Genomic DNA, 24,702 nt, shown 5'->3' with positions numbered 1-24,702 from the left:
CCCCAAGCATCTCCCCTTCCTGAAAGGAATAACCCTATCAATACATTTCAGTCCACTGGGGTTTGAACACACGGGACTGTATCTGTCTCAATCATGGTTGTATTTTTGCACATCATGTTTCTGTATCTATTTCATTTTGAAAAGTCAAACCAGAAGACTTCATAAAAATCCCTTCCTATGTTTACCTCACTTTTACCATGAGCATTCACTAGCCAGTTCTTGGGTGTTCCAAAGTCAGTTGCCATGTAAGGATAATAGCACGGCTCTACCTCACTGGGGTGTTGTGAGGATACATACACTAGAGACTGGGAGGTGCTCTGGTACCAAAGTGATGGGGGCCAGATGAAGTACTTCAGATCTCACTCAGTCCAACAGCAAGGTAAGGAGATGGGCAGAGTCACTCTCTCCAGCTCCTGTCTTCTCCACTCAGGATGATAAAAAGGGAGAGTTCATGGGCCAACAATAGCTATGCACCAATTTACACTTCGCAAGTTTTACAGCAATGCACGGAGTCACAAAGAAAATGCACAAACCTGGGGCAAACTTACAGAGAACCCAGTCTGCAGGGCTCCCACAGCGCTTCTGTGCCCAGCTCCAAAGCGCCACCAGAGCTTGCCAACCATAGCACAAGAACTGGTATGCTACAGGGATGCAAGGCTTGCAGTGAGGGAAGTGGTCAGTTCTCGTTTCATTACCAGTGAAGATGAGGTTTTAAATCCCAGCGGCTGCCTTGCCCCTCTGGAGGGTATATGTCGACACAGATCTGAGACACAGATCCAAGAGACAAATTATACACCATGGGCTCCAGATCAACATTAGTGATCACAAAACAGGGTATTAAAAAAGCCCCATGCTCCCAACATTCTGTAATACTCAGAAGACAGAGGATAGAAGCCACACAACTGGTTAGTCAGGTGACATTTAATAGATTGCTTTCAAGTATACAATGGTTTATTTTATTGATGGGTGGGGATAATTAAGGAAACGCACAACCTGATGATAGCAAAGAATAACTTAAAACTAGTGGACAGGTCATTTCTCAAAGGAAATTAATGCTTACAGCTGAGGAGGAGAAAATCATAGCAGGGTTTAAATCTTACACACACAAGAGAGCAGCACGTTTAGGAGTCTGCATGAGATCATTCACTTTTTAAACTGGCAACTCAGACTGCAATAGCAGCAAGCCTCAGCTCCTCTTTTTCCACAGCTCGCAGGGACCTAGTAGTTAACCATCTCTCCCTTCCCAAAGTAGATATCCTCCCTATTAAAGTTTGGGGGGAAATGCAGGGGACACTTTCCTACTTTCAGCACTGAAAACTGTTATTTAGGTGCCTAACTTTATATGCAAACATAAGAATTCTGGGCTCTTGAGCTTTCAGAAGAGAGGGACAAGGAAACAATGTAGGATTTCAACAAGAGAATATTAAAAGTAGGTCAAGTTCTCACCATAAGGCAATCTTGGTACAAACCTTCCCCAAGTTTATGTGAACTACAGGTTAGAACAGCAGGGACGATTCTACAACCAAACCACATGGTGGCACTGCTTCCTGGAGATAACTGCGTAGGCAGCACTGTGCATGTTACTGCTGTCAATACAAGTTGTGAAAAGATATATACTTAAGCATTTTAGAGAAGTAACAGCCCCCAGCTAACCTTTATGGCAACACTCAGGAGTAGCTCTAAACTGATGGGATAGCTCAGCAATATCTGGTTTAGATGGTGCTTTGCTCAGTACCATGAAGAGATCAACACTGAAATCTGGAGGCCATCTGCTCCTTGGAAAATGCCTCTTTTAAAAGAGTTCATAATTCTGCATCTATGACATTAGCTGCCTCAATTGTACCTATTTTTAGTCTCCTGCATTTGTCAATAAACAGAATTTGAACCCCATTAACTTATATATACACCATATAAAAAATTAAGATTTTAAGCAGTTAAATTCAGACATTTAAAAGTATGCCTCTGGAATTATTTTGTCCATCTAGACTACTGAACTCTGAGGTAGGCTCCGGGAACGGAGTTGGTAGCCCTCTGGGCTAGCAGAAACATGATGGAGGTCCTAAACATGATGAACACTGTTTACAAGTTAAACATTCCCAAAGCAAATGACTAACTCTCCCCAGCAAAATTATTTAAAAATCCATGTTTTTAGCCAAGAGCATTTGAAAATTCTGGTGATCAAATGATTCTTAATTTAAAAAATATGGTAACAATAGTCATTTTACTCAAATAAATCACATCTTTAATTATCTTCAAAGAAGCCAAGGGCAACCATTGAACTCCATGTACTACTTGAATGCTGCAGTGTTCTCCACTGAAAGTAACTTAGTGACTGCTGTTTTAAAACTATGTCTGAAGGACAACAATGGAAGACAAGTCACAATTTAATGACAGATTTCATCCAGAGGGTGAGGTAACTTACACAAATTAAATTAATAGATTCACCCTTTAGCACACAGGAGGTTGTTACAGTTATTGAATAAAGTCATGGAAAAAGTTCAAAAGTTGAATAGTCTTGAACGGCTTTCAAAAATTGTGATGGCTTTTTAAAAAGTTCCAATAAGCAACACTTGTATAAAATCAAGACGGACTGGCTTCTCTGTTAGGGGAGCTGGGGCTGTTCCAGGCTCCTCGGACCACTGGTACAAAAAGGTGGCTGATTTTCATCTCCCACCAGTCCATTACAGGCTCTGATTTATTAAAATGTTCCTGGATTTATTGAAGACTGGAATGGGAGGCAAGGGCTGCAGGCTGTCAGTCGTAGTGGATGGCAGTGTAAAAGATTATCCAAACAACCTGAAGAAGGGACAAACAAGGAGAGAAAGTGAAGGTTAATCAAGCCCCTGTGGAAAAGTTTCAAACATTTACTGCCCTCCCCCTTATCACAAAAAAGGATGAATTTTTCAATGAGCCCTGCTAGTGCTGTGAGCGGTGCTAGAGGCACAACCACAAACAGAATCCAAGTTGCAACTTCATGGGGTAAGTCATTTTTACCATCAAAAATCCCTCACTGTTCTCAATAAGAGGCCACTTTACTTGACAGGAAACTAAATTTCAACTTTGGGGCCACTGCAGACAGCTATAAGGAATGTCACATACCACAGACAAGTGCAGTCTGCCATCTGATTGGCTTGCCCCATACTGAAGTGCCACCAAAGAATCTATGCAGCTTCAAAACAGCCGCAAATGGGATCACAGGTACTTTTGGGGGTGGGGGAGAGGTGCACAGAAGAAAAATTTTAAAGGTGCAGTATTACCGAGTCATAGCAAAGACCCTGAAAAATAAGAGCAGTGAATTCAATATAACAAATGCCAATGCTCTAGATTACACCCTGATGGAAATGGGGAGCAGATTTTAAAAATAAAGTTGCACTGCCATCATCATAGAACCACAGGGTTAGAAGGGTCTAGTCAACTCCCCTGCCAAGATGCAGGATTTGTTGTGTCTACACCATCCAAGACAGATGGCTACCCAGCCTCCTTTTGAAAACCTCCAGTGGAAGAGCTTCCACAACCTCCCCAGACAGTCTGTTCCATTGTCCTACTGTTCTCACAGTTAGGAAATGTTTCTTGAGATTTAATCTAAATCTGCTGTGGTTTGAACCCATTGCCTCTTGTCCTGCCCTCTGTGGCAAGAACAACTTTTCTCCATCTTTTTTATGGCAGCCTTTCAAGTATTTGAGGACCCCTACCAGGTCCCCCCTTAATCTCCTTTTCCATACTAAAGATACCTAGTTCCTACAGCCTTTGCTCATATGGCTGGCATTCCATCCCTATGGCTGGCATTCCATCCCTTTGATCTTTGCTGCTCACCTCTGGATCCTTTCCAGTTTCATTACGTTCTTTCTATACACTGGTGACCAAAACTGGACACAGTACTCCAGCCGAGGCCTAACCAGCACTGAGTAGAGCAGTATTATCACCTCCTGTGACTTGCAACCTAAAATTGCATTTGCTTCTTTTGCAACAGCATCACATTGCTGACTCGTGTTGAGGTTGTGATCCACCACAATCCCCAGATCCTTCTCAGCAACTGCCGCCAAGCCAGTTATCCTTCTGTATTTGTGCATTGGGCTTTTCTTCCTTAAGCGTAACACCTTACATTTGTCTTTGTTGGATTCATTTTGTCGTCTACAGTCCAGTTTTGCAATTTATCAAGATCCCTCTGAATTTTAACTCTATCCTCCAAAGTGTTGGCAACCTCCCCTAGCCGGAGAGGGGGAACACTAAGAATAAACTGACCTTACAACTGCTAACGTGCATTCTTTCCCCTAGCTGTGAAGTTTCTGCCCCTTATCCCTCCCTTACCTAGGATTCCATGGTGCGTTCCTACTCACTCACATCTCATCTCATCACTACTACTCCACAGGCAGTAACTGGAACAACTGGAAAGGAAGCAGGGAGGAAGGGAGGGAATTACCAAAAACAGTGCAAACGATGTCATGAATCCTTCTTTCGTTAGCTCCCATGTGCCTCCATACTCCTCCTCATCTATCTGCTGAAAGCTACTAAAATAGAGGTATAGGACGCCAGCGTTGATCAGGCAGAATCTGGGGACAAAGATATTAGGAGCCATCATTTCCAAATTATAGGATAAAACCGTCTAATGATCTAATCAACATTACAACCAAGGAGTAGGATGTTCTCCTCCTGTCCCCAGCTTGCGAGAGGCTCCAGTTCAAATTCTTCTGCCTTCTGGAAAGAAAGCATACAAGAGCGGATTCTCTCCAGTGCAGGGAATGTTAACTCTACCCACTTTTTCCCCAGCCTGTCAAGTGCTGGATCTACAAGTACACGTACAGTCTGGCTTCATATAGTTGTAGCAGGGAACAAGTTCTTATCCAAACCTAAGATTACCACCATCACACACTGCCAGTAGAGCACAGATTTGTGGCCCTAGAGGCAGGGATTGGTAGTTAAATGCTCAGGAGATCACCAGAATAAAAGCTAAAACCCCAGGACTTAAATACACTATCAGCCTCTCTGTCGCAGCACCAGTTAAGTTTAGTAAAGTAAACCCAAGCCTAACAGAGCTCATCTCACCCTAAAACACGCAGGGCCCAACCTGCTGTTTTCCTGGGACCGCACTTTATTGCCTCCTAAGCTAGTGCGAAGGGGGTCCCTACAGCCAGGTACAGCACGGAGACAGGCATGGACAGACCAGAGGGGGGATCTGATGTGGCCTGGGCACATTCTGTGCTCCTGGCAAGCGCTAAGGGCCACCACAGCTAGGGTGTAACTTCAGACAACCATCAGCCTGTCCCAGAGATCACACAAGCTCCAGTGCACAGTTAAATCTGGCCTCAAGAGACCCAGGATTGGGATAACCTGGGAAGTGAAAACTTGCCTTCAAACAGTGCACTTCTTGCAAGAAAAGTTGTGTGGGATGAAAGGATAAGGGTGGAAAAAGACTGGAGCTCTGTGCCAGATACACTCAGGACTCTTGCCTTCCATGTTGCTCTTAAAAAGAGAACATGCATAACATTTGCCAGAGAACCTACAATAATCGTAGTTGCATTACATGTTTCTGGCACATTAAGAAACTGTTAAACACAAGCTCCCCAGTGTGGAAGATTCCACTGTTTACCAAATATCAGCTTCAGTTACTTTTATAACCTTCCACACAAACTCATTTACACAAACAGATGGAAGACACACTAAACAAGTAAGTGAACAGAAGCAAGAACACAGTGTATTTCTCATCTGTTGTAACTGTACTTTAGTTTTAACTATTTATAACAGGGACTGAAAAACCAGTTCTCCAGTGGTTAATATAAAGCTTTCCCCGGGGCTCTTACCCCTCAATTTCTGCAGAATTTAAGCTTCCAGTAAAACAAAGTGTTTCTAGCCCTAAGAGTTGTGAAGATGATCTTCAAGATGCAAAACAATGTAGCATTTTCTTCCGGAGTCTGCAAACAGCCTCAATGTCTCTGCTGCTCAGAGCTTTCCCATGTGGTTTCACAATGGTATTAACAAGACTAGTCAGGTTCAGTGCTACTGTTATGAACCATGTGAGCAACAATGCAACTCTCCAAAATTGTATCAATGTCACACTGCTGCTGCTGGGAAAAATATGAGCACCAGCAGAAGCAGGAACTGGAGAAGACTGACTCACCCACGCCCCGCCCCATGGTCAAAAACAGTCTGAAAGTGTAGAGAACCAGAGACTACCTACCCTCCCCCTTGCCTTCTTGCAGCACCTAAGATGTGCTGAGAGAGGGGAGGAGACAGAAAACTTCCCTTCCAGCACCTAGAGGGGTGTAAAGCTAAGTTTTCAAGACATCAACTAGCCACAGGCAGATAGAAATACGGAGTCCCCCATCAGAACTGAGGGACAGCACCCCATATGAAATCCCAGTACTACCCCGCTTCAACACCTAGAGTACCGCCCCTGGTGCCCCTCCCATCTTCTGTATTTACTTCTGTCTAGCAGGCTTGGTCCTTTAACTCATAGGTGGCTGGTAAACTTTACAAACCCTGTTATAACATTTTTAAATTAATTAGTGTGCTCACTATAACACTTTGATATCTTTAATAAAAAGGGAACAAGGATCCCATACATCTAACCAGATTACAGGTTTTACTATATATATGCATGGATATAATTTTTTTTTTTTTTAAAGTTAATTTTCGATGCCCCTGCCCCTTCCAATGATATTGAAGGTACACATTTTGGTAAAATAGTATCTCTCATGAGAGAACAGCAGAAGACCCCCAAGAATGATGTTTTGCTTGTTACCATTTACATTTTCTACTGTTTTGGAGACACTTTTTTCATTTCAAAAGGAACACACACCCTTCGTGGGACTGTACAGAACACATTGTACAACAAGGGTACTCAACTTGGAAGCTGCAAACAATTATCGGGGTCGTAACCACCCTGCCTTTCCCATATGGATCCCAGTTACACGGGACAGGGGGTCCCAGTATGGGGAAAAGTCGTCATGGTATGGAAAATATTCAGAATCACTGCTCTAAGACAGAAGTTGGATATTTCTCCAGTAATTCCGAGAGGTTTTTAAAGCAAAAAAATAACTATTCAGAATGGGGGATGGAGGGAAAGAGTTACAGGTACCAATTGGCTCATGAGGTCACGTGATTTATCCTTTGGACTATGATACAGTATTTAAAGGAAATGTCAGACTTTAATGCATTTCCAGCACCCCACTGCTTTGCTGTTTTAAAATGGCCTAGAGTTATTGTGACCGCCACATCTGAAAAAAAAAAAAAAAAATACATGTCAGATAAGAGGAAAGAAACCTTACATTGCTATTCCCACAAATCCCTTCAGTGGAACTACGCCCCAGATGACTCCCAAAATAACTGCAATGATCTGTCGGAACCAGTAGATCACGTCTAAAAACTCATCCTGAAGAGAGAGAAAAAACAGCAAAGTTTGATATCTCACATATAATATCTAGTTTAGATAAAACATTTATAAGAACCCCTCATGCAACTAACTTGGAAAAAATCAAGGCTCTGAACAGATTGTTTTTCAAAAGAAAAAATACTTTAAGAAACTATAAAGTATCTGAAAGTATCTAATGGCAATAGACGGATCCCCCCCACCCCCTTTTCTAAGTTCTGGCTTCAGTTTACAGTTCTCCCACTAGTGGGACACACAAAGAACAGATATTTAGTCCATTTGTTTTAGAATTAGATACTAAAAATGTTCATAGCTCCAACTTTTCAGCTATTTATATTCTTTACCACTTGTAAAAGCCTACATCATTCTTGAATTCTTTCCCATCACCCACAAACAACTGTTGCCAGCAAATCAGCACTCTCAAGCAACCACAAATGACAAACAGGTGTGTATGAATCATGGAGATAAAAAAACCATCATCAGCAAGGAAAGATTTTGATTTTGAGTCTCCATGGGACTGTTAAAAAAAGGGGGGGGGGGAAATCAGTTATGAAAAAAGCATTGTTTAAAGTTCAATTCTATTCCAAAGAGACTAAAAATGGCACCTACCGGTACCTAAAACTGCATCCCATGTCTGTATTCAGAGTCATACCTGAGTGACAGCAATGTGTAACTTTCTATTCCTGTTCTCCTTGTAGACTTCATGAAGCTATGAATGCTTGTATCCTATTCTGCCACATGCTTCAAATCAAAATTCAATTCTGCTCTCAAATACACCTTTGCAACTTCACTAAAGACAGGATGCACTACCATAACTTAATAAAAATTCTGTAGGCCAAATTCTGTCCTATGGGGTTGTAAAAGGTAGTTTGGGTTTCCACACTTCCCAGCATCTAAACTTGTTTGAAGCCAATCAGGTGAAATAATGCATTAACATCCTCTCTCCATGCACTGATATTATACTGAAGTCAATTTTTCCAAAAAGCTCAATATTTCTTATTTGAATGATGCAATCTTCATAATCAATTCACCTTCTATCATGTTCAGAGTATTTTTTTTTTTTTAAAAGAAACATTTGCACACAGAAGAAAGATGCTCTGGTGACTCAACTGTGGCAGCATCCTCAGGAGCTCTAATGATTCCTTTGCCATGTTGGCAGTGGCACCTCAGAGAAGGCCTTTTATGTGCACGATGACTGACAGCACTGAAAACTCAAGCCATTGCCCTGCTGATTGCGTTGTTACAACAAAGCGCTCCGAGTCACAGCTTGTTTATAGCAAGAAATGCAAAAATGTCACAATTCTAGCTAAAAATCACAGCCCACATTCTTCCAAATGTATTGTTATTTTTTTTTAATTGCTAAAAAAAGTATCTGATTCAAATAGAAAAAATACTGATTTTTAATATAAAATGATACTAAGGCTTATTTTAATAGGAATGGGTAACATGCCTAAATTACATGGTTTTACAGGTTCTGTCACCTCCAAATACAACTTTACAAAAACAGAAAATAACTGCTCTCGGAGTTACGGCGGCAGCCCTGCATTATTTACGCTCTGCTCCCATTTGGGAGATCACAGCTCTGACTCTGCAAACACATATGCAGGAACTTAATTTACACATGCAAGTAGTCCCAGTGACTTCAGCAGAACAATTTATGGTATATGTATCCATTTTGCAGAATCCAGGCCTTAATGTGTTGTTTTAATGAAAGAAAACCACAACCAATTATTGAGCAGTCATGACATTTATAATTGAAAAAATTTGCAGAAGAGTTAAGCCATGACAGCATGACAGACACTCTGGCAGCATCAATTTAGCAGGTCTAGTGAAGACAAGCTCAGTTGATGAAAGAACGCTCTCCCATCAATTTCTGTATTCCACCTCAATGAGAGGCGGAAGCAATATCGGCGGGAGAGCATCTCCCCTCGACATAGTGTAGTGTGAACCCTGCAGTAAGTAGATCTAAGCTGCGTCAATTTGAGTCACGCTACTAACAACACAAATTGCGCAACTTAGATTGACCGGCAGTGGTAGTGTAGACCTGCCCTCAGCCTCACCAGTTACGCTGTGCTACTCCCCAAATAGCTCACCTGGATGACCATCATCTTACAAGAGATAATCAAAGGAAACATCCAAATGTTTATTCCTAGTTTTGATTTTTGGATTGTGCAGGTAGAAATCTTATTTAAATCTAAAAACAGAGTCAATGAGCTGAATCCTGCTCTTAGGGCTTGTCTACACTACCTGCCGGTTTGGCGGGCAGCAATTGATCCAGCGGGGGTCAATCTAAAATTGACTGCGGAGCACTCTCCTGTCAACTCCGGTTCTCCACTAGAATGACGAGCGCAAGTGGAGTCGATGGGAGAGCGTCAGCTGTCGACTTACCGCAGTGAAGACACTGTGGTAAGTAGATCTAAGTAAGTCGACTTCAGCTACGCTATTCACGTAGCTGAAGTTGCATATCTTAGATAGACCCCACGCGGTAGCGTAGACAAGCCCTTAGTTATCTTTGTATAAATCCAGAGTCCACCCAGAGTCAGTGAAGTTACTCTGGATTTATACTGGTGTAACAGAGCAGACTTTGGTCCTCTATAAATACGTAAGTTGTAGAACTCACACTGAACATTTGTAACCAGTTACACGCTAAGATCTGAACAACAGGAGCAAATAACCCTTTTAAACCAGTAGTCTAAACAAATGATTGACATAAAAGGGGTAACTGCACTGAGAATATGGAATTGTATTCACTTGGGACACTCACAAGGTGACAGTAAGACTAGCCTGATGTACAGACAGAACGCGAAGCAAAAGGAAGCTGGAGATCTACTTATATCACCGCCATAGTATCTGAGCACCTCACAGATAATAAGTTCATTCTCACAGCACTCCTGTGAGGTAGGAAAGTATTACTCTCATTTACTACAGATAGGGAATTTACGCAGAGAAAGATTAAATGACTTGTTTTACATAAAATTACAGGGGAACTGTCTATTTCTGTAGTAGAGGTGGTATATATGACCAAATGAAACTCACCTAGCCTTAGGTCTGGTCTACAGTTTAAAAATTTGCCAGTACGGCTATGCCAGTCAGGAGTGCAACTTTTTCACCACTTCAACTGACATAGCTATGTCCTAATGTAGACACAGTCCTACCAGCAAAGAAGCCCTTTTGCCTGTACAGACCACCCTGTTCAGGTAACTGGTTTAAGCTATATTGACAAAGCAACTTTTGCTAGTACACGCCATCTCTCCACTAGCAGGGTTTGCCAATATACCACTAATGCCAGCAAGCATTTTTAAGCCAAGACAAGTCCACCGCAAGCACTAGTGCAAAGGTGGGCAAACTACAGCCCGTAGGACCATTCTGCCCGGCCCCTGAGCTCCTTGCTGGGGAGGCTAGCCCCTGGCCACCCCGCCCCCAGTCATGCCGCTGCACAGGCAGCGCTCTGGCCTGCCACTCCTGTCAGGCAGTGCAGCGGTGTGGCTGGCTCCAGCATGGTAAGGGGGTGGGGAGCGGGGTTGGATATGGGGCAGGGGGTCCCCAGGGGCAGTTGGATGGGGCGGAGGTTCTGGGACGGGGGGCGGGCAGTCAGGGAACAGGGGGAGTTGGATGGGGGTGGGGTCCCGGGGGCAGGGATAGGGGTCATGGCAGTCAGGGGACAGGGAGCAGGGGGGGTTAGGGAGGGGGTAGGGTCCCAGGGGCAGCTGGGGGGGGGGGTCCTGGGACGGGGCAGTCAGGGGTCAAGGAGCAGGGGGGGTGGGTGGGTCGGGCGTTCTGAGGGGGGCAGGGGCCAGGCTGTTTGGGGAGGCACAGCCTTCCCTACCTAGCCCCCCACACAGTTGCGCAATCCCGATGTGGCCCTTGTGCCAAAAAGTTTGCCCACCCCTGCACTAGAGGCTACATCTATGCTAGAAGTTTTCTGAAATCCACCCTCTGTTCTTTTAGCACTGCTGTAACATTATCAGCACCAGTAGGAGGGCCAGTGTAGACTAGCCACTGACATTTTTTTTTTTTACTAACATTGCATGCTTCAGAACTAGTCTAGACCACCATGCAATACTTAACACGTTCCCACATATACCTCTCGTTGTGAAAGAGACATGGTGGGAGAGGTAATATGTTTTATTGAAAGATTTATTGCAACTTCTGTTGGTGAGAGAGACAAACTTTCAAGCCTCACAGAGTTCTTCTTCACAGCTGTGTGGTTCAAATGCTTGTCTCTCTTACCAACGGAAGTTGGCTCAATAAAAGATATTACCTCACCCACCCTCTCTCTCTAATATCATAGGACTGATATGGCTACAACTACATCTCATTACAACAGACGTGTATGGAGAGATTTTCTTTTAACAATTTCCTTCCTTCCCTTTTTATGCATGCAAAACATGAGATTGCTTGTACGTGCATGATGTTAGGTGCTCTATTCAGTAAGCATCCTCTACCTGCTTCTATATCATTCTAAAATCTCAGCTTCCTCCCAGCTCACACCATTCATCAGACATGGCTCACTGATACAGTTAAGGACAGGTCTACACTTAAAATGGTGCAGCTGTGCCACTGTAGTGCTTCAGTGAAGATGCTGCTATGCCAATGGCAGAGCTTCTCCTGTCAACATAGTTAATCCACCTTCATGAGAGGTGGTAGCTATGTTGACAAAAACCCTCCTGTCGACAGCACTGGTTAGGTTGGTATAACTGCATCATTCAGGGGTGTGGACTTTTCACACCTCTGAGCAACGTAGTTATACCAATATAAGCTCAAAGCATAGACCCGGCCTAAATGAGCACAAATTAATTCATAGTGTCCTAAAGAGCAGGGTCGGTTGGAAAATGCCTTTAGCTGCTTCCATGGGAAGTTTTATAGCTCTAATTATTAAAGAAAAGTTACAAAATCAGCACATAGACTGTCTCCAACACAGAGCACTGCAATTTCACCCCAAGTCTCTGTGCCTTCGTCTCACCGGGAAGAAATGACTAGTCTGATTTCTGAAAAATACTCAAAATAGGGTTTCTGAGGATGTGCCAAAAAAACTGCCAGATTAAAAAAAAAAAAGAAGGGCTTCCCCAGCTCAAGGGGCTACAAGTATCCACAACCCGCCCAGCGCCCGCGGGCGACCCCCCGCGGGCGGCGGCAGCCCCCCCCCCCAACCCGCCCAGCGCCCGCGGGCGACCCCCCGCGGGCGGCGGCAGCCCCCCCCCCTCAACCCGCCCAGCGCCCGCGGGCGACCCCCCGCGGGCGGCGGCAGCCCCCCCCCCCTCGACCCCCCGCGGGCGGCGGCAGCCCCCCCCCCTCGACCCCCCGCGGGCGGCGGCAGCCCCCCCCCCTCGACCCGCCCAGCGCCCGCGGGCGACCCCCCGCGGGCGGCGGCAGCCCCCCCCCCTCAACCCGCCCAGCGCCCGCGGGCGACCCCCAGCGGGCGGCAGCAGCCCCCCCCAGCGCCCGTGGGGAGACGAGCACCGCCCCCTCTCTCCCCGCCCAGCCAGGCCGGGCCACCCCGCGCGGGCCCCGGCCGCACCTTGTCCTCCCAGGCGGAGTCGCTCCGCAGCGCCTTGCCCCACACCGAGCCGCGCAGCGCGCCGCCGCCGTTGGCCACCAGGTGCTGCTGCGGGTGCGACGGCGGCGGCTCCTCCTTCCGCCGGGCGCCGCTCATCTTCCCCAGGCCCCACCACAGGCCGCCCCGCCACCCTCAGGCCCCGCGGTCACAGCAAGGGAAGCAGCGCACGTGACGGCCGGCTTTTGGGCTCAGCCAATCACACCACTCCCTGCTAGGGAGGGGAGGGGCGGGGCTGAAGCCGGACCGCCCCCTATGGCACGATGGGGAGGGGCCGTCTCCTTCCCTACGGCAAGAGGGAGGGGTCATTCTGAAAAGCGTTGCTGCTATTCCCTGGAGGGTGGGGCCTGAGAGACCTGGAGAGAGGAGCTGCAGAATGGGGTGGGGCTTTGGGAAAGAGCGGGGGGGGCCCTCTCCAAGAGGGAGGAGGGGAGCTGCAGGGGGATAGGGGGCAGATCATAGAATAGGGACCTTAGGAGGTCATCTAGTCCAACCCCCTGCTCAAAGCAGGACCAGTCCCCAATTTTTGCCCCACCTTCCTAAATGGCCCCCTCAAGGATTGAACTCACAACCCTGGGTTTAGCAGGCCAATGCTCAAACCACTGAGCCCACAGTCCCTCCTGAGCTTCCCATGCTCTCTGATTCCCCCAGGGGAGCTGTACTCCATACTGGGGAGCTGCCCCCTCTGGCGTGGGGCATAGCCACACATTAACCCCCCCACAGCAGCTTCTCAGATCACTACTACATCTGCCAGCCTCTAGCGCCTCTCCTCCCCTCCCCTCCAAGCCTCAATTCAGGTAAGAACAGAAGATGGGCCATACTGGGTCAGACCAACGGTCCTTCTAGCCCAGTATCCTGTCTTCTGACAGTGGCCAGTGCTAGGTGCCCCAGAGGGAATGAACAGAACAGGTAATCATCTAGTGATCCATCCCCTGTTGCCCATTCCCAGCTTCTGGCAAACAGAGGCTAGGGACATAGGTGCCGACTCTGTGGGTGCTCTGGGGCTGGAGCACCCACGGGGAAAAATTAACCGAGGGCAGCCAAGCTCCCCACTCCTTGCCTCCTTTTTCCCCTCCCCCCTCCCCCCGCCAGCGTGCCATGTCCCCACTTCCCGCCGTCTAACAGCTGTTTGGCAGTGCTTGGGACTTTCTGGGAGGGAGGTGGAGGAGCGGGGACACAGCACGCTCAGGGGAGGAGGCAGAGAAGAGGCAGGGCAGGGGCAGGGACTTGGGAGAAGGGGGTGGAATGGGGGCAGGGTGGGGCAGGGACTTTGGGGAAGGGGTGGAATGGGGGTGGGGTGAAGGCAGTGCAGGGGTGGGAAGAGGCGGGGCAGGGGCGGGGGGTGGGGGTCAAGCACCCACCGGGCTAGGGTGACAAGATATCCCGATTTTATAGGGACAGTCCCAATATTTGGAGCTTTGTCTTATATAGGTGCCTATTACCCCTCCACCCCGTCCCGATTTCTCACACTTGCTGTCTGGTCACCCTACACCCGGCAGAGGGGAAGCTGGCACCTATTGCTAGGGACACCATCCTTGCCAATTCATAGACACCAACTGTCCCTCCCAACAGAGACCTTTTGTAAGGGGGTGCCCGCAGGACAGGCAGCACCAGCCATTTGCCTGGGAGGTGGGGAGGAAGTATTTGTGAGAGATATGGCAATATCATTGGGAGATCATACTGAATTAAGTTTAAATAGCTTTGGGGTCCATGGCATTATAAATGCAAAATTTATGTATTATTGTGGGATTGCACGTAAATTCCCTAGGGGAGACACGTGGCCAGTGTATACCTTGGGAAGTGTTCAGAGCTTCAAGGGACTGTTTTAAACAATGTGCTATGCAAGAGGGAACTTTTAGGAAAAACAAAATTAAGTGGCTTTCCTAGGAAATATCTGAGGGGAGGAAAATGCAAATTCTCACCTCCAGACGCAACCTTTTAAAGCTACGCCCTGAGAAGAGAACTACTGTCTGACTGATTACCTAGTCATGGTCTCTGACGATCAAAATTGGGTTTCCAGTTTTGGTTAGACGTATTCCTGGAGGTTTTATCACATGACATAATCTTTAATTAAAGATTAATCTTTAACTCCTGGAGACTCCAGGACAATCCTGAAGAGTTGGCAACCCTATCAAAGACCCAAGCTCTATAAAGGAAAGGTTAACCTATGCAGGAGCAGCAGGTTTGTATAATTTTTGGTGGTGCCCAGAATGGGTCCAAGTTCCATCCCCACACACACACACCTACCTAAGGCTCTGGGAGGGAGTTTGGGTGCGGGTTCTGGGACGGAGTTTGGGTGCTGGGTGCAGGCTCTGGATTGGGGCAGGGGGTTGGGGTGTGGGAGGGGTGCAGGGCATGGGGTAGTACCGGGGATGAGGAGTTTGGGGTGCAGCAGGCAGGCTACCCCAGGGCTGGGGGCCAGAGAGGACTCCCCCCAGCCCTCTCCCTGCTGGCAGCAGTGAGTTCCGAGGGCCCCCTCCCTGGCCCCCCCAGCACGACACTCACCCAAGCCACCCCAGGCTGCTGCTCAGGAGGTCCAGCTAGGATAACCCTTCCCCCGCCCCCGGAGTCAACTCGGAGTCGCCTGCCGGGGTGTGTGGGTGGCTGCCATGCGCCTCCTCCCCTCTTCCCTCCACAGGTGCCTCAGCTTGCCCCCAGCAGCACTCCCTTGTAGCCGGCCGCAGCAGTGAGGGAGCACAGCGCGGAACTGTAGGGGGCAGACGCCCGCTGCCCCAGGCAGGCAGGGATACTCGGGGGAGGCACGTGGGGGTGGCAGCCATGTGGGGGTGGCAGGCGAGGGCTGGGGAGAGACCCAGCCCTGAACATTGGTGGATCCGGGCCCCCTGGGCCTTGAATTTGCTGGAGCCCAGGCACCATATAACTCGCCGCCCCTTAACTTATGCATATGTGTTCTTGTTCTGATAAAAAGGCATGCATCCGATGAAGTGAACTGTAGCTCACGAAAGCTTATGCTCAAATAAATTTGTTAGTCTCTAAGGTGCCACAAGTACTCCTTTTCTTTTTGCAAATACAGACTAACACGGCTGCTACTCTGAAACCTGTTATGAAGTTGTAACCACAAAGGTTTGAATGACTGATCACTTACCAGAGCTCTTGCTGGAGTTGGGGGTGATCCCCAGTAAGCTTATTAGCATGTCTGTAATTTATTTTATTGTTTTCTCTGTAAGGCTTTCACCTTAAGAATAAATATGCTTGCTTAGACAGGGCTTTTAACTGTGGGCAATTACACTGTTTATAACCTCTGGAGAGAAAACAAAGTGCAGACGCTTGCCATTTAGACAGTCTGACTTGCTGGGGTACTCGCCCTCTAGGCTGGGAACTGTGCACCCTGGAAATATCCCTATCAGGAGGGAGAGAGATGTGGATCTCTGGCTAAGAGAGGTGGTGGCTGAGGCACCGGGAGTGTAGAGTGGATGTCCTTGCTGGACCACAAGGGGGAAATACAAGTGCAGTTGCCCTGAACCATGACAGTATTATTTATTCCTGTTTTACAGATAGACGCTGAGGCACAGAGAAAAAGTTATTTGCCCAAAGTTACACACAGCCACTGGCAGAACTGGTAATAGAATACAGCAGTGCTGACTCCCAGTCCTACATTCTAAACATTAGGCCACATTGTCTTCCCTCTGCAGCCGCTATAGGACATTCAGGAGAGGCCCCATAGTTGATTTACACTATTGGGTAATTTGGAGAAGCAGAATGTAGTTTCCTACAATTCAAGGGCAAGGCACCTGCATTAACACTCCAGTTTTGACATAAAGTACCCAGGGGTTCTGAAGAACCACAAGCAATCAGGCTCCCAGTATGATGTGTCTTCCAACAGATGACACCTTGGACAGGCTATCTGAGGAAACAGAGGACAACTGTATGAAAAACACTGGACCAGGCTTATTCTGAGGTATTAAGAAGGATGGTCTAGTGATTTGAGCACTCAAGAGACCTGCCTTCCATTCCTAGCTCAACCATAGACTTCTTGTGTGACCTTGAGCAAGTTGCTGTAAAATCCAGATAGCACTTCCCTATCTTACTGGGATATTGCAAGGATAAAATCTCTTAATGATGGTGAGGCACTCAGGTACTAAGGTGATGAGGATCACATGTGTGGAGAAAATTTTTTAGGGGACAGCTCCCCACAATGTTTATTCGTATTACAAAATCCTGCATGTATATCACCGTGTATGGTCTGTTACCTGACTGTTACTTGAAATGACACGCATTTAATCTGATCAAATGTTTCTTAGTAGGTCCTTATTGAATACAGGACTTGAGGCACTCAAGAAGGAATGTCCTTTAAAATAGAAAATGTGGGGTGAGTCAAAAGGAGTTCTGTCTGTGTCCCAGTTAATTCAATCAGACACCCATGCAATCAATCTGAGGCCTGCAAGGCACATTCCAGCTCCAGAAATCATGCTGCTGGTTGTATCTGCAATTAAAGCAATAACCGGAATATCAATTGGTCCTAATAACTTGGCCATTATTATATAATATTCCTGCTTTACGAAAGCAACAGCATTAAGCCTAGATCAGTTGTATTTCTCGAGAAAGTGAGCTGGGAATCACTTTAACTGCATCCCAGTGGAATAATGTGGGAATAATAAACCGTCCTTGGCTGACCTGTATTATGGTTGATTCAACTGAAAATTCTCCTTAGGATGTACTCTGCATCCTCAGGCAGTCATAAAAGAGGCTGATAGAAATTGTCGGGTGGAGAGGGATTGCAGATTTACATCTGAGCTGAAAGCTATGTCCACAGCCACAGACCAGACTTGCATGATTTGGGTTTGTCTTGACTAGGAAAAGTGCTTGAGTTTATTTTAGGTTTAGCTCAGATATGCTACTCAGACATGCTACTCCTCACCTGAATTTGACCTCTTTTCCTAGTAGAGATGCAGGGTAACTGCGAGCGACAAAGTGTTACCCTGCATCTACAAAAGGAAAATGGACAAGTTTAGTTCTGACTGAGCTAGCACATGGCAGCTAAGCCCGGTCCAGACTCAACCACTTTTCCTAGTCAAGACAAACCCTTTAACAGAGAGGTGTCTCTCTGATACCTGAATCCAAATGTCAAACCTTAAGGGCTGATTGGGGATGTGATCTGGCCCTGAAGCATCTAAGTACGCTTTTCAGCTCCAGCAAACCATAATTTGGTGACCAATGAGAGCAGCTGAGCTAGCTCAGAGGGTTTCACATGCATCGCATCTTTGCTGTTGTTAAGGCTTACTAGGTTTGAGGAGGAGAGGGGCCCCATTACGCTTGCTTTTCGGCCCATAATGGAGCATGCAATATGTTTATAAACTGTATGGCTGGAGAGAGAAATGTATATGGTTCTTCCATTGATCTGCTTATATGACACTCATCACCATAATGTCTGAGCACCTCACAGCACTCCTGGGAGGCACGAAGGACACACACAGTCTGTGGCAGGCCAAGGAATGGAATCCAGATTTCCTGAGTTCCAGTCTGGCACCTTGGCCATGAGATTATCCTCCCTGTTTTTAGCAGGCCTACCAGTCTAACTCAACAAAATGTCCAACTGGTCTAAATGGTCTTGGGGTTAAATCAGAGGACTAGGAGTCAGGAGAGCTGAGTTTTATTCCTAATTCTGCCAACTGCTTACGTTGTGACTTTGGGCAAGACATAGAGTCTCTGTACCTCTGATTCCTGATCTGTTAAATGGAGATGATGACACACATCTGCCTGGTTGACTGCTGGGAGTTACTCTCCCACTGTGGGGAGAATCAGGCCCATGTGACCTGTGCGTTACTACTATCGAGCAGAACCCATTTGTCCGCTAGATGGCAGGAAATTTACATCTTTAGCTGCCTGTTCCGCTAACTGCTCTGCTGTCTCACCCTGGGAATTTCTTTCAGCTGGGATCCGACATGCAGTCATTAGAGTAAAAAGATACCGTGGAGTCTGCAGTATCTGCTTAAACTATAGCTCACGCAGTGAGAAGGAAGCTGGCAATACCTCTGCCATACAGATCAATTAAATGGATTAAGAACTGGCTAACTGACAGATCTCAAAAAGGGGATGTCAGTGGGGAATCATCATCAAATGGGGGTTTTCTAAGGGGGTTCTGCAGAGATCAGTACTAGGCCTGATGCTAGTCAACATTTTCATTAGTGATCTGGAGTACATATAAAGTCACTGCTGGAAAAATTTATGGATGACCCAAAGATTGGTGGAGTGGTAAATAATGAGGAGGACCGGGCAGTCATACAGAGTGATCTGGATCGCTGGGTAAGCTGGGCCCATTTAAACAAAATGCATTTCAGTGCAACCAAAATGCAGAGTTTCCCATCTAGGAACCAGGGCTACAGGCCACACCTACTGAATGCGGGACTGTCTCCTGGAAAGCAGTGACTCGGAAAAAGAATGAGGAAGCAATAGTGGACTAGTAACAGAACATGAGACCCCACTGCGCCGTTGAGGCAAAAAGGGTTAACACGATCCATGGAGGTATGAACAGGGGAGGAGTGAGTGGGAAGAGGGAGGTGATTTTACCTCTGTATCCAGCGGTGGCGAGACCGATGCTGCAATATTACATACAGTTCTGGTGTCTACGTTCTTAAAAGGATGTTGAAAAATTGGGGAGAGTGCAGAAAAGAGCCACAAAGGTGATTCAATGGTTGGAAAAAATGCCTTATAGTGAGAGATGTCAAGAGCTTAGTCTGTTTATTTTATCAAAAAGAAGACTGAAAGGTGACTGGATTACAGTGTAGCAGTACCTTGATGAGAAGAAAACACTGGGGTACTAAAGGGCTCTAATCTCTCAGAGAAAGGCATATCAAGAACCAATAGCTGAAAGCTGAAGCCGGACAAACTCAAATGAGAAATTAGGCACATTTTTAACAGTGACGCTCATTAATCACTGGAACAAACTCCCAAGGGAAGTGGCAGATTATACAGCACTTGATGTCTTCAAATCAAGATTGAATGACTTTCTGGAGGATGCTTTAGCCAAACACAAGGTATTAAGCTCAATACAGGGATAACTGGGTGAAATTTAATGGCCTGTGTTATAGAGAAGGTCAGATTAGATAATCTAACGGTCCCACCTCACCTTAAACTCAATGAATCTATAAAAACAACACTGCTTTCAGGTTCTGTTAAAATGCCAAATATAAAAGAAATGAGAAAGCTGATCTTCCTACAGTTTAAGGCAAATTAAAACCATCCCCCTACATTCTGTGTGATGGCCTCTGTGTGCTGAAGGAGCTGCAATAATACAAACTGGAACATGTCAGAAGCTCTTTGATGATTTAGGATTGGGGGGGGGAGGACAGAGTGTGCCAAGGCTGCATCGGCCACTTGCCAGGAGCCCAAAGTGTACCTACATTTTACAATAAACAGGTGCACATAACTGAGATTTTTGCTTCCCTTTGTAGCGTCCTTGAGAGATGAACAGAAAGAGTTTTGTGTCATCCTGGTCTCTAATAGATAGATTTAAATGCACCTGTCCACAATGGCTTTCCCACCCGAACAAAGACAAGGTACTTCCAACACTCCCCATACCTGACACACAGAAACCAAAGCCTCCCAGTCCATGCGAGAGGTGAAGAGCAGAACCCTCTGAGGTCCTCTATGGAGAATGCTATGCAAATCTGAACCCCTGTATTTAACTCCTGGATACTCTGTTGAGGGGCCCTCTATAGATACTGAGGTGCTGAGCACCCAACCTCACCCAGCTGGGATGCTAAACGTCAATACTGCACCATTTGTTTGCTTTCTTTGTGGTTCTTTTTGTCCATCCACCACTTGTTCAGGGGGAGGAAGACAAGGATATAAAAGGCCAGGCCAAACTGTGAACCCAGGGCCTGATTTGCTACAGCACAGTGGGATCACGCCATTGATGTCAGAGGAGTTAGACCAGCATAGAACTCCTGGAATGCAGGAGGCCTCAGGCTCCAGGATATTCTTACGCTCACCTCTTGCTCATGTTCCTGTCTGTCTCAGCATCAGAGAGGCCCTCCAAGCCACCTGCCCATCTTCCCTGCTCTTCTCTGAGCTAGGCACAGTTTAATAACTGACTGGACTGCTCAGGTCTTATGTGCATTGGTCTGTTTTGGGGGCACCCCCTTCCCTGCACGTTTGCATACACGCAACCCTCAGTTCACTAGCAGTACTGCAGCTCCACCAGAAGCAGCAGCAATAATAATCCCCAGCTCTTACTTTGTGCTTTTCACCTGTAGTTTGGATGGGCCTGAAGTGGCTGCATGAGCTTTACCCCTGTGTCATCTAGGTCTGCCCTGAGCAGGGTTTGGCGACATGGTGATACAAACGCTGGTGACTTCTCTACACTCGTTCTCCCACCTCCCTGGCTACCACCTGTGGAGATGCCCCAGCGCTAGAGTAACGCTGGGGGATTGCTCCAGTGTGTGTAGTGCACTGCCTATCAGTAGATCTCATAGCAGGTCAGTACCATTATCCCCATTTTAGAGATGGGGAAACTGAGGCACTGGGAGGCAAAGTGACTTGCCCACAGTCACCCTGCAGGACAGTAGCAGAGCCAGCAATAGAACCCATTTCTCCTGAGTTCCGGTCCATTGCTCTATCCACTAGCCCACACTGCCTCTCCATGACATTGGCCCATCACCCTCCTGACTCTGGCCTTTCATTACTCTATATTTTGCAACTGAAGTCAAAGCCGTCAGACTTGTAGCCTGGAGACCAGGGTACCTTCTGTGCAGATCAGAGAGGAAAAGTGGCCCTGTGGGCCCAGTCCTTAAATCCTTACTTCTGTAAAACTCCCCAGGAAGTCCATGGATGTGTTGTTGGAGTAATGCCTTTGGTTTTTTCTGGCTGCCCTGGCTTCACGAGAAGCAACAGGATGTCTCAGAATGACCAGTAGGTGTCAGCATTTCATTACTCTATATTTTGCAACTGAAGTCAAAGCGGTCAGACTTGTAGCCTGGAGACCAGGGTACCTTCTGTGCAGATCAGAGAGGAAAAGTGGCCCTCTGGGCCCCGTCCTTAAATCCTTACTTCTGTAAAACTCCCCAGGAAGTCCATGGATGTGTTGTTGGAGTAATGCCTTTGGTCTTTTCTGGCTGCCCTGGCTTCACGAGAAGCAACAGGATGTCTCAGAATGACCAGTAGGTGTCATTCATTTTCCCTATGATGTTTTTAAAGCCAAAAGCTAATGTTATAGAACAACCACAGGAAAGAACTCAAATGTAACCGAGGCTCTGCAGTGGAGAGAGATAAAGTCTGGATCTCTGAGTTGCTGGCCTGAGCCAACGGATAATAATGACTAACCACCCTCTGGCTCTTCCTGCATCAGTCCCCCACACTGCAGAACCATTGACATTTAAGGGCAACATTTCCTGGAACTCCTCAGGCTTGTGTTTCATTGATGCTTCTCCTGGGGGCCGTCCATCTGCGAAGCCTGGCTCATCTTCCAGCCAGGCCTCTTTCATGGGAAAGGATACTGTTGAGCAGAGCACTGAATTGTTTTCATTTGTCATCTGCTTTCCCTCTCCGCAGTTCCTTGTGCTTTGAATAAGCCGAAAAGAATCTGTTTGCTTTTCTTTAGCAGCAGCTTCACCATATGGGGCATGAGCCATCCAAAGGCTGCCCCCTCGGGCAGCAGTCCTATCAGACTTCGCAAGGGATTCAGCATCAGGCCTTGTCATTGCTTGGCTAGGAAGCCTCCAAAGAAAACCCAGGGTTTGGCAGGAAGTGGTTGTAGTGAGTCAGTGAGCAGGGCTCTTCCCTGCGATTCAGTCAGCCCTGAATCACTGGCCCTGTGTGCTGGAGATGGTGTCTTTTGTCTGAGACATAAAACACAGGCCCCCATCACTGCTCATTAAAGAGAAAATGGTTTGGTTTTTGTTTGGTTTTTTACACAAGAGTAAAAGTGCTGAGCACAGTGTCCTATCCAAATCCCTATTTATTTAGGTAACTGCATTTTTGCTTCTCTAAAATTCCCCTGGCAGTGTCAACAGTGCTATACTATTCTCAAGTATTTGTATTAAGGCAGCACCAAGAAGCCCCAGCTGCGAGAGGGTCCTGTTGCACTAGGCACTGCACAGACACATCGTGAGAGACAGTCCCTACACCAGAGAGTTTATAGTCTTACAGCTCTGATCCAACAGTGCATGGGTGGGCTTGCGGCAGACAGGCAGAGTAGCATTGATGTCAGTTTCAAAGTTGTGGGGGGGGGGGGAATCTAAAAAACCCCAAACAAACCAAATCTCAATAGCATGTCCCCCGTGGCTCCCCACATTTTTATTCCGGCTCTAATTCTGGTCCTATGAGGCGCTGAGCATCCTCCACTTCCATCAGAGTCAAAGGGAATGGAGAGACCTGTACCTGGCAGGATCAAAACCAAGAGGCCTGATCCAGCAAAACCTCCTGGTGCCATCTCAGTGGCCGTACCCCTCGCTGTGGGCGTTTGCAGGATCGGACCCCACATTCCTCACTTTCAAAATGTAACCCAGTCTCTCGGGTTGAATGGCTGGGCTGCAGCAGAGCAAGCCAGCCAACAGGAAGGGAATGTGGGTGACAAGCTGCTGCCATCTGGATCTGAGTCCACTAACCACCAGCTTCGCACACGCTGCCAGTTTCCCTGAGCTGTAAACAGGAGGGATGGAGCCTGCAATGCAATGGGAAAACACACCAAAATCAGCTCCACCGGGGCAGGACTTCTTTAGCGCTCCCCAAGAGCTGCCTTGGAGTCCTGGACAGCACAGCACTCCTCAGTGGGGACATGGGCCCGTAATAACATTGCACTTGGGCTGGAAATACATAGCACCAGGACCAAGTTGTCAGAGGCAGATTAAGGTTTCCTGGGGCCCTGAGCCACAGTAAGTGCCCCCCATTCCACCTGCAGCCCCTGTTCCACCCCTTCCGCCTGCGGCCCACCTCTTTCTGCCCCTTCCCCGGGGGTGAGGCCAGCTCCTGTTCCACTGAGGGTCCCCCACATTCTGCCCCCCCCCCCGCAGACCCCCCAACCCCCTCTAGTGGTCAGGTCACTACAAGAGGTTTATGAGTAGGCCTGGAAGGATTAGATTTTTATTGGTAAATGTTGATAAATGTCAGTTTCAAAGTGTGCCCAATGAAAAGATATTTCCATCTATAATAATTGAAATTTACAGATAGGCAAAGTAAGAAAAATGAGAACCTTGAGAACCTATTAGAGTTTGATTTAAGGATGTTAACTTTGTATATTTTGCCACGTGATGTTGACAATTTGTGTTGTAGTTGTTACAAAGTTTTAACTTTTTTAATCTCAACAGCTACTCTCATTAAATAATTATTGTCTAACCTCCTCCCCACATCATTTCCTGCAACTGTGAAAATTTAAATGGATACAAATAAAAAAACTATGAAAAATTATATCGATAAAAATTGGGGGAAAATGCTTAAAAATAAACATCAATATCTATCACAGTTATTTTAAAAATGAATTCTGCCAAGCCTGTTTATGAGTCTACTACTGTCATCCAGCTAACACACCTGGTCCGTTAACTCAAGCATGAGAAGCTTTCAGATCCAGACATTTCAAACAGGAGCATGAATGCAGTTTTAGAGGAGTCTATAGCTGAACCAGGTGTTTAGCACAGCTATTAATGGGGAGACACGTGCACATAAATAAGGTGTATTTATGTACCTCTACGTACTTAAGTAGCATTCTTCACTGTAGTGTCTCACACTCATTAATGGATTTTATCTTCACATCTGTACAATGCAGGAAAATATTATCCCCTTTTTAGAGATGGGGAAACCGAGGCACAGGTTAGTTTAAGTGATTTGC

At 46.8% G+C, this 24,702-nt stretch overlaps 1 protein-coding gene across 1 annotated transcript; it reads right to left on the bottom strand.

Annotated features, from left to right (window-relative positions):
- Nucleotides 1-914: 914 nt before the first annotated feature.
- On the bottom strand, nucleotides 915-13,090 carry RAB5IF (RAB5 interacting factor). Its single transcript, XM_074970266.1, has 4 exons — nucleotides 12,885-13,090; nucleotides 7,266-7,369; nucleotides 4,421-4,550; nucleotides 915-2,796 (listed from the first exon to the last, which is right to left on the bottom strand). The coding sequence occupies exons 1-4, from the start codon at nucleotides 13,017-13,019 to the stop codon at nucleotides 2,755-2,757; spliced, it is 411 nt and encodes a 136-aa protein (XP_074826367.1). The 5' UTR covers nucleotides 13,020-13,090; the 3' UTR covers nucleotides 915-2,754.
- Between the last annotated feature and the right edge of the window lie 11,612 nt (nucleotides 13,091-24,702).

Source organism: Natator depressus, chromosome 13 (genome assembly GCF_965152275.1).
Source record: "Natator depressus isolate rNatDep1 chromosome 13, rNatDep2.hap1, whole genome shotgun sequence".
Classification (NCBI taxonomy): domain Eukaryota; kingdom Metazoa; phylum Chordata; order Testudines; family Cheloniidae; genus Natator; species Natator depressus.
The sequence above is the reverse complement of the archived record's forward strand: the minus strand, read 5'-3'. Positions and strand labels throughout refer to the sequence as shown.

Bases quoted from the DNA above. Each gene is read 5' to 3' on its own strand.
- RAB5IF (XM_074970266.1), bottom strand. From the start codon at position 13,019: ATGAGCGGCGCCCGGCGGAAGGAGGAGCCGCCGCCGTCGCACCCGCAG. The intron at 7,370-12,884 runs GTGCGGCCGGGG...CTCTCTCTTCAG, and splicing joins ACTCCGCCTGGGAGGACAAG to GATGAGTTTTTAGACGTGAT. The intron at 4,551-7,265 runs GTAAGGTTTCTT...CTTTGTCCCCAG, and splicing joins GGATTTGTGGGAATAGCAAT to ATTCTGCCTGATCAACGCTG.